The sequence below is a fragment of the Armigeres subalbatus genome, chromosome 3 (assembly GCF_024139115.2).
Source record: "Armigeres subalbatus isolate Guangzhou_Male chromosome 3, GZ_Asu_2, whole genome shotgun sequence".
Lineage (NCBI taxonomy): Eukaryota > Metazoa > Arthropoda > Insecta > Diptera > Culicidae > Armigeres > Armigeres subalbatus.
The window spans coordinates 250426102-250436592 of record NC_085141.1 but is presented as its reverse complement, the minus strand read 5'-3'; the positions used below and the strand labels follow the sequence as shown (position 1 = coordinate 250436592).

Genomic DNA, 10491 nt, shown 5'->3' with positions numbered 1-10491 from the left:
AGTATAAAGCAGAAAGGTCCCACTTGCCCCGTTTAAATGGGTAAGTGGGTCCCACAGGTAAATTTATTTATGTCACTACCAATATTTTTGTAACTGAATAAATGGCTTACAACACGGAAGCATATAATGATGTATCCGTGGTTATTGTCCTGAAATACCCTGTTTTCTAAGTATGCGTTAATGATTTTGCTGAACTAGCATTTTTTTAGGTCCCACTTGCCCCGGGGTACCTTATAGTATTCATTTACCTTGAAAACATTTCAAAATATTCCAACGGAAATGCGTTTTTCATGTTGCCAAGAATCTCTGAATAATGAATAATAATAAATCAACATTTTTACGATGAAGTTAATTTTTCCTAAATACTTAAAAACTACGTAAAAACTACTTCAACGACAATCGATTTTTTTGGTTTTAGATATCCCTCGTGTTTTTAAGAACACTACGCAATATGAAACCACTTTATTTTCAAAATCCGCCTATAAAAATTCGCTTGTTAATAACCCGAATGTATTTGATAATTATTCATCAGGGCTTCATCATATTGATCCGCTATTTCAACATTGATCATTTTGACGGTTACTAAAATACCACTGGGCGAAAAAAACATTAAGAAAATAATCTACCGGCTATTAATACACATATTTCAAATGAAAGAGATTATTGTACTGCCAGTTAAAAACCGAAGTGAGCTCTCGCGACAATCGAGTTTTCTCCCGTTTCCTTTTGTCGCAACTACGTCGCGACTAGTGCGCATCATGGCGCACGACGGTGGCATAGATGCGCACTAGTCGCGATGCAGTTGCGACATCAGGAAATAAGGAAAAACTCAATTGTCGCGAGAGCTCACTTCGGTTTTCAACTGGAATCATAATATTTCAAACATACTCAATAGTCAATGTAATTTGATCAAATTATTTTGTTTCTATCAACGACACTTCCAAACGCACTTTATGTAGAATGGAAGATATTGTCAACAAATAACAATAATTGTAGCAAACAATCTGCATTTATTTATCGCACTGCAGTGATTTTAAAACAGAAAACATGAATTCCTAAATTACATTTATCTCTGACCAGGCGGTGGATGGATGGATTTTTAATTGCAGTCATTTTTAGATTATTTTCTAAGAAGAAATTGCATAAATGAGTTTCAATTATCTGCAAATACATAACTTTTTAATGTTGTAAAGCAAGCAAACAAAACACAATCAAAAATATTTGTCGTTCATTTCTTGGCGGGCATTTAATATCATTTCAATTTTCTCGATGAATTCCAAATGCACAATGTGCACTACCCGTGCTACCCGAAAGGGTAGTGCAGTCTTTGACTCGCACGCAGCGATGCCAGATTGCTTCAACATCAATTCCGTAGATTTTTTCCTCTTCACGATACATTTTTATTTATTTTTATTTTATTTTGGAGCAGGGAAAAGCCCCTGGGAGTGGAATTCATACTGAAGCACTTCTCCCAAAGGCATAAAACCTCCTCTTCTTTTCGTTTTTTTTGTACAATTTTGGTGCACTTCCAGTGACAAATATTCTCTTTTAAGGAAGTACAATAGTTCATTTACAATTCACATAATAATTACTAAGAACATATAAACTATACTACTAACAAATTTAGAAAATCAGAATTATTCACTATACATATAAACATATTCAATGAAATATTAACATTAACAACTGATGATGAGATGGCGATATTTTGGCAATAGGCAAATGGACTAATGAAACTGGACTGACGGGAGAGGCTGCCAAAACCATGTTGTGCTGGGAGAGAAACTGGCATTTCTTGTTGACCGAGCTTCTACAGATGTAGCTGGAGAAACCACAGGAGCCATGAGGGGATAGGCTGCCAAAACATATTGTATTAGGAAAGATCCATTAATAACGTAACGCAAAAATTGGCCATTTTCAACCCCCCTCCCCCTATTTCACACTTTTCGTATGAATCACTGAAAATTTTTGTATGGATAGTCACACTTCGGTCAACCCCCCTCCCCCTCTGAGCGTTACGTAATTTATGGATACTCCCTATTGATTATCACAAAAATTTTGGCCAGACCTATTTCAGCGCTCATCCACAATACAAGACCACTAAACTTCAACATTTATAGTTACTGGTCTTGTTATATCCGAGTTATATCCTAATTTTCATGAAAATCCAAAAACGAAAGAGGCCAAAAACGAACTAGGCACGGTGCCCTATAAAGATTTCCACACTCGTCATAAAGGCAATTGGCAGTTGCTGTTGCTATACATAACTGTTTCCAACGCTGAGATTATCATTTCCGCATTTTATTGATTCAACATAGAATCAGTTTAATATTATGGACTTCCTAATTTTCAGGACAACTCCAATTCTAAAGCTGATTACTTGGCTCTTTAGTGCTAATAGGTTTGAGGTCTCAGGGTTTGAGCATTCTTGAATATCGACCCTCCGATGACAATCCGTATTCTACGGAATAAGCAAGGATAGCGTTGAGCCGAGCCCAACACAATGCTTAAATTGGATTGCTTCGCAAAGGTGTATGAGAGTAAGACTGCACAGATAGAAAAAACTGGATCCTTTCTACTGATTACACCTGTTGGAGTGAATCCAGTTGGGCTATGTAACTGGTAGTTTAGTTTTCTCAAATTTATGCAGATCTCTCTTAAGTTTAGGCAGATGATGAAGTTTTCATCACTTAGGAGATCATCTTGACCATTGTAAATTAGTACTGGCGGTTCCAGAGTTGTGATAATGTTCGTTCACCAACCATTTTGACGTAATTAGTTCATGCATAGTTTGGCCAGTACAGAAGTTAAACAAAACCCTATTTTGACGCTGAAATTAAGATAGCAACCAAGAAAATCCCCTAAAATATCGACATTATAATCCAATTTGGTGCAAAAATTCCTCGAAAAAAATCTTGGAATATTCATCCTGGTGTTATTTCATAAATTTATCCAGAAATGCAATACTCCCAGGAATTAATTCGGTAAGCCATTCACATGTTTCTACCTTCAACTTTTTTTAAAAAAATTTCTGAAATTTATCCAGCTGAATTCCCTCCAAATAGAAATGATTTTTTTTAGAAATGGATGAAAAAATGAAGACGAAATTCTATGAATATCCTAACGAATTACAAAAGGTATTTTTAAAGGATTTTTGTAAAACAATTTTCGAAATTCTCAACCTTCCGGGACTCGCATGGTCCTCGATCGGTCACGCAGTTCCGCCTCTGTTGTAAACGACACGCGAGCTTTTTTCGGAGGTGTTGTACTTTTTACAACGATGCGAATCCTGGAAGGTTAAATTTTCTCAAGAATTCTTTGGATATTCCGCTAAGAGTTCTCCTCCAAAGATTTCTTTGGAGAACCCTCACGAAATTACTCCAAAAATAAATCCTGAGTATTCTTGGGAAATTCCTCCAGATATTCATTTGAAAGTCTAATAATTTGGAAATTCTCTTAGAACTTTCTTCAGAACTGCCTCCAGCATATTTATTTTAGAAAACCTTAGGGAGTTTTATATGGATTTCTTAGAATTTTCAGAGGATTTCCCGTAGAATCTTTCGAAGAATCTTCTGGAGAAATTCACAAAGGATGTTGAAAGGATGGAAGAATGTTCAATAAAAAATAATTTGGAACTCCTGGTGGAGCTCCCGAAAGTATTTCTGAAGGAATTTACAAATGATTTTTAGAAAGATTTTCCAAAGAAAAACCCGAACGGATTTTCTAAAAGTATTCCTAAATGATTTTTTGAGAAAATTTCTAAAGAAATTTTGGATGAAGTTTCTAAAACCTTTCTAAATTCCTTATGGAACTTCCGGATGAATTCCTGAAGGGATTTTTGAAAGAATTTACGATGGAAGGTCTAATGGAATGACTACCCAGGTAACCATTAGCACTTTATTTCGCCTTTTCGGCTATATAGGGCTATTATAGAGCCAGTATGAAGTTTGTTAGTTCTGTGGTAGCCTTATAGTCGCACGTATGGCTTATTTTAATGCTTATGGTTACCTGGGTAGTTTCTCAAGATATTTCTTCGAGAATTACGTCAGGATTTCCGCCAGGAAAATTTCAGTTTCTCATCTGCGTGTTCTGTATTTATAGCACTAGGTAGTTAGAATTGAATGAGGTAAAAATCATAAATAAATTAAATATCACAGATCCTCCAATTGAAATTAAAAGTGCACTTTTAAAATCCGTGGAATTCCGCAGAAATTTTCAAATTTCCGTAGTTTTTAGCTACGGATCCGTAGAAAGCACTCAATTCCGTAAATCAACGGAAATTTCCGTAGATCTGGCATCGCTGCTCGCACGCAGCAGTGAGAGCCTCAGCACCTTCGGCTCAATAGCTCGCAAAATTTGAGAGACGCGCACCCGAAGGTGGGTGCCGCACGAACATTTTTCGCACCGCTCTGAGTATTTGGACAATCCCTGCCTGTATGTATAGAAATTTAGCAACCCATGTATGGGGCGCTAAATTTGGAAACTCACGGCTAATTTTGAGTTGCGTTCTCATTTTACATTCCCGTTTAGAAGTGGGTCGCTATATAGGGTTCGGAAATAGCGATAGGGGCCCAGATGGGGACTCCCGTGGAGATGCTCTTATACTTTACAATTTCTTATTGGAAAAAATCACGTGAGCGAGCTTTTCTGTTTCTTATTGGCACAGCGCTATTTCTTAGAGCTTTTTGACACAAAAAGTTCAGGTAAATGACAGTTGCTTGTTTGTGTTAGTAAGCAGCTGCAGCTGCACACCAGCGAAATGTACCTAATGTCAAATTCATGCCTTTCTCTTTCCTCTCAATCTTATTTGTTATGTTTCTTCGATTTTCGCAAACAGGTATTGAATCTGTTCGATGTACCCAATTGATAGTTTGTTAATATAAATGGCAGAGTTTATTGGAGATTTTATTCATTTTAAATTAAACGCTTGATGCTTACTAAATTATATATTTTATCAAATATTTTCTCTGAAGTGTCGGAAGTTATATTAATAGAAAAGTGAAGAAGTCACGTAACTGCTTGAACAAACTGTTAATGTATCGATGTGTCATGTCAGCAATCTTGCTGCTGTGGTGAGAAAGATTCCAAGGAACAAGAAGCAAAGTAGCAAACGACGACGTTCCTCGGCGGAGAGCCAACCAAAACTAGAAAAATACAGTGTTCGCGATTGTAAATAAATGGCAACTGATCCTGGCTAGCCAATAGTGTATCCTTCCGAGTCCTCATCCCCCGGTTGGGATCCTCCAGGTGCGATCGGTTCGGCCGTGTTCCGGAAGTGCTCGTTCGTGTGCAGCGTGTGATAGGTGATTTTTCGTCTCGCCAAACAGCAGGCAGGGGTTTGTGTTGTTCCCGTTCGATTTCCCCCTCCTGTTGCTCCTGATCCGTGGAGCGGAGTAGGAGAAAATATTGTACAGCTGGACCCGCTACTGGCTGGAGATCCGGGTTCTCCGTTTCAAGGTCCCTGGTGGTACTGGTGGTGTCGTGCATACATGTGTATTGTGTTGTGGTTTTGTGGCAAAAATACGTCAAGAGTAACAAGTGCTAGTCTGGGGTGCGATTGCAACAGGTTCCGGAAACTGTCGCGCAATTAAAATGCTTTGAGTGCGGTTTGTCCGTGATTTGAAACAGGCCTAGTGGTTTTAAATCCTATAAGGGGAAAGAGATTGCCTTTCCCCCTGATTGGAAGGATATCTTAATCTGTGCCCTCATGAGGAAAATGGACAATCGACTGAACCTTGATTCCGAGGTTCGCGAATTGAAACTGGGGTCCACTTTTACGAACCCATCTCCGAGGACAGTTTTCCATACGATAAAGTACGATTTCAAGCCGGCCAGCGTGGACGTCAATAAGCCCGCGTCCTTGGAAGTTAGCAGCAACAAGCAGGTTACAGTGACAGTGCCACATTTAGGTAAAGATTAGATTGCATTTTTTTCTGATTGGTGCTTTTTCAAATTGCTAATTTTGTTTTTGTTCCTAACAGATGGTTCCGGAGTGCCCAACACTGTGTTCAAGGGAAATCAGAGAGACTATACTAAAAAGGAATGTGTGCTCATTATCGACCGAGTAACGGGAGAAATAACGCTCGAGAAGCTCAACAGTAATGTGCAAGTCAAAAAGACAAGGTAAGTAATTGAGATTTATTTTTATTGCTTCTCCCATTGATAGGGCAGACAAAAACTAACATAATTATTTAATTTTTAATGGATTATGCTATGTAAGGTTGTGTGGCATAGTGAAATCAAAATACTGATTGAACTTCTCCTGTTATCGGCAGAAATTGAAACGTTTTTCCTTTTTACTGGATAATCTGTAGATTAATAAGTGCTCTCCTTTTTTTTCAGGACCGAAAGCAAAGTTGTGCAGCCGCCTCCTCAGCCTCCACCTCCTCAGATAAAGGTTGAAAACTCCACAGCGCGGCAAAGTTCCAAAACCAAAATTACCACCGGTTCCCGGAAGAACACTCCCATCAGCTTCGTGCCAAAACATTCGCCATTGCAGAACTCGCCTTCCTATCCGAACAAGAGTCCGCTATCCGCGCCGGCGTAAGTATACTCATTAATACGCATTAATCATCTTATCACTGTATAACGTTTCTAATGTTATTCAATTTCTCTCCACAGCTGGAATGCCAACAATACTCAACAGACCTTGCCAAGTATCCCGATCATCGGGCTGGACGATGGCAACGATTTCATGACGGCACCTTCGTCCTCGCTGCCTCCGGTCCAGCAGCAACAGTCACAGTCAATGCACCATGGAAGCTCCGCTCACAACACCAGCGGCGGAAGCAGCAGCAGTAGTGGTTCGCTCAGTAACAGCAACAATCATCATACCAGTAATAACGTCAACAGCAGCAGTAACCATAAGAACCATTCGAGCGGCGGCAGTGCTGGCCACCACGGCCTCGGGAGCAATAGCAATAGTCACCTCAACCCGTACAACAACCACCATGGCGGGGACAACAATGTGGAAATTAATCTACCGTCGAGGGCACAAGCTTCGCCTCCCAGGGATACAGGATTTGTGAGTAGTGGGAAGTGTGAGGGGAAAATGCGTTCCTTACTAATGGTAATATTTTACTTTCAGGCCACTGGTTTATTGACTTCATCTGATTCAGATTCGAGTGGTTCTAGCGATAGTGATAGTGGCTCCGATTCGGAAAGCACAACCGAAGATAATAATGACTCTCCGGTGAAAGGTAAGACTTTTTGTTTGGCTGACTATTCTATATAAAAGTAGTTATCAGTTTGTTAGAACAAACTTGTAAGTAAAAAGCACAAAATCCTAACAAAACTCTTTCTTCATTTCTTTTTCTTCACTATTTTTCATCATGCACAAACATCAACTATGCGGATTTATCGGAAAATCTTCTGTAATAATTCAAAATTTCCGGATGTGGTTATGGATGGCTGCGGTAATTTTCCAACCCTATTACGTGTGATGGCACGCTCTCACCTCTGGACTAAACCCACCGAATCGTCAAATCATCATGACAGAATCGATCTTCGATATAGGTCCCACCCGGTCGGACTCGCTCAACAATCGTTCGCTTCCAACGCATCTACTGTCGGAAGATCTGTGCCTGTCGGAGTCCAACTCCGATTCTGATTAGAAGCCAACCGGCAACAACCCGCACCGCTATATATGCATGCCGCGCATCAAACGATAGGGGTCGAGAAACGGTGTCACCGCAATGCATCTCCAATCATCCCTAGAGAAACAAGGTAAGACATTCGGGACACACTATTTTTGTAGGGAAAATTATTTATATTGAGATGAAAATATACCAATCGCTGAGAAAGGCAGAGGAACTAGTTCTTCAATCAAGGGGAACCTCCAAGGGGTCGCGGGCGGTTCATTAACGACTGACGAAGCAGGATTTTGCGTGATATGACTCCCATTCTGGTTTTAAGCATGGCCTCACTAGCTACATGTTCACATTAAGAAAGATGACGTTCCGGCCAGATTCGGAGTGTGTGCATGGAAACGATAGTTGAAGTAAGTAGGTTTCTCTTCGCAAATATTTCTCATTCTCTTGGGAGAGGTATCCGTTCATTTGTAATTTGTATGTTATTTTATTTGTTTTCTTTATTGTCTCTTAATTCGTTCATATTTTCGCGCTATTTACGACTAGTTTTTTTTCTGTGTCCTTAGGTACTAAATATTTAAATGAAAACACGGTAGTCAAAGTAATCCTCTGTCTGCTGTGAACCAAGACAAACACAGCTATTATTTAGTAGAGAGAGAGGGCGCCTTGATTTTGGTTGTAGTCAAGTCCCAGACATTGTTGTAAAGAGTTGGGGAGAAAACTTCTATCCACTCAACCGCATACTAAACTAAGCCACAAATCACGGGTGTGCAAAAGAAGGTGTTAGCAAATGTGTACAGCAGGAATCAGTTATGTATGCTATATTGATAACTTACCATAATTATTACAGAAAACTACCTTAAACCAACAAATAAAATATGTTAATTGATTTGAAAATTGTAGACATTTTGCTGTAGATAGAAACGAAAAGAAAGTCGTTAGATTTTTAATTCCATCTAATTCGTCGTTACGAATTGTCCCATGTACATAGGAAATCCCAATAAACATGGGACAAATATGCATATAACGGCAGTATAGTATTAGACCAATCGACTCAGCTCGACGAACTGAGGTAATGTCTGTCTGTAATGGAACGTACACACGGTCAAGCAGTTTGAACAACATTGACTCCACCTCTCGTTTATTCAAACATCCATCAAGTTTTACCAACAGCGGCACGAACAATCAATTTATTCGACCAACAATATCACACACGAACGACCGAAGCGCCAACTTGAGCACCAACTAACAAAAAATATATGGGGGTTTGTGCAACTTCACTACAAATGCTCAAACATGTTCGGCGAACCTTGACTCCACTCCCGACAACTCAAACCAAAATCAAACCGTTTTAATTTTTTCCAACCGAGCCGCCAACTGTCAAATGGTTGTTCGAACAACTTCACACACGTTCAAACAAAGCAGCAACCGAAGCGTTTTCTTGGGGCGGAGTCAATGTTCGTCAAACTGCTTAACTGGTGTGTACGTTGCATAAGGTGTATGTATGAATAAACACAAAAGAATACTAGATATGAGCCAGCCTAGGGCTGAAAATCTTTTTAATAAAGATATATATAAAAAAAAGAATACTGTTTTACCATTTTTTGTTAGCCATATTAGTATGTCTATTTGTCTGTGTGTGTACCAAATGTAATTATTATCCATTGTTGACTGATCATAGCCAGATGTCATATTCCTTTTCGTTTTAATTTTTTGTTCTTATGAATATGGGAGGAGCTCAGTCACGCAAATTAGTTATTGCATCGCAGCAGGCCTGGTAGCGAGTCACTTTTTAGTAACTTGGTCACTATTTTGAGTCTAGTCACTAAAAAGTCACTATTTGCATCCAAAAGTCACTAAAGTCACTATTTTTCGGAAAATGGTCACTAAAGTCACTATTTTTGCATTGTCTGTTGTAAAAAAGTTCAGAATAAAAAAATGATACCTATTATTATCAAACAACTCAAATGGTCGGGGTTCAGCCAAATCGCACAAAGCGCCAACGAAAAATTACCGATTTTTCTGCTAAAAGTTCCGTTTAGCAGATTTAATTGAACGCAAATCGTATCGGATATCCCTCAACGCCATAACTGAGGATATCCTACTGCAAATGTACGCTTAAATTGATATGAAACTATTTCCGTTGTCCTTGTACGATCAAAATATCACAAGTCAGTCGAAAAGCCGCTCGGTGCGGTTTGGCTGAACCCCGACCAAATGTGAATCTGGTAGCAATATATTAAATTAGAGAAGTATGTACCAAAGAAGTTCCAAGTATGTTGTGAAAACCGATTCATGTCAACTATGATCTTTTTCTTCAAAAAATGGAATTTGTTAAAATGCAAAAGGCTAACATCAAGTAAAGAGTCCAGAACTGAAGAGTATTGAAACCAGAACCATGTCTGATGGTGAGCGTTAATACCCTCCGGTGACAAAGACAGTGCACAGTAGACTGGTCCAAAATGCATGAAATCCTGAATTTCAAACCTTGCACCCTTAAATGACAGTTTGGGGGTCCCAGAAGCTCCCCTGAAAATTTCAGCTCATTCGGTCCAGTGGTTGGCGTGCGCAAATGGCTCAAAGTTTGTATGGGAAAAGTGATCCAAATGTATGGGGAAACGCAACCGTTTCAGTTTTTTGCTTCTAGGTGGCGCTGTAGTCGACGGATTCCTGTTGTGGACAAAATGTAGAACCTTTTTTATATAAGGAAGCGACTGGTAAAGACCGGATGTAAATCCCTTTGGAAATGGCCAAGTTATAAGCCTCCAAAGTCGAGGGTTTCGAGCGTCACCCCCAGGGGTGTTTAAAATGAGAGCAACGTAGCACCGACCATTGCGGCGGCGATGCAGGCGTATTCGGTGCCGTGCGAAATTAAATGCATGATTATCACGCAATCTCGCGA

At 39.5% G+C, this 10491-nt stretch overlaps 1 protein-coding gene across 1 annotated transcript; it reads left to right on the top strand.

Annotated features, from left to right (window-relative positions):
• Nucleotides 1-4902: 4902 nt before the first annotated feature.
• On the top strand, nt 4903-8486 carry LOC134223431 (ell-associated factor Eaf). The gene is made up of 6 exons (XM_062702581.1): nt 4903-5909; nt 5982-6123; nt 6343-6543; nt 6622-7024; nt 7088-7199; nt 7498-8486. Exons 1-6 carry the CDS (start codon nt 5708-5710, stop codon nt 7611-7613), a joined length of 1176 nt encoding a protein of 391 aa, XP_062558565.1. The 5' UTR covers nt 4903-5707; the 3' UTR covers nt 7614-8486.
• Nucleotides 8487-10491: the final 2005 nt, after the last annotated feature.

Bases quoted from the DNA above. Each gene is read 5' to 3' on its own strand.
- LOC134223431 (XM_062702581.1), top strand. From the start codon at position 5,708: ATGAGGAAAATGGACAATCGACTGAACCTTGATTCCGAGGTTCGCGAA. The intron at 6,124-6,342 runs GTAAGTAATTGA...CTTTTTTTTCAG, and splicing joins GTGCAAGTCAAAAAGACAAG to GACCGAAAGCAAAGTTGTGC. The intron at 6,544-6,621 runs GTAAGTATACTC...TTCTCTCCACAG, and splicing joins AGTCCGCTATCCGCGCCGGC to CTGGAATGCCAACAATACTC.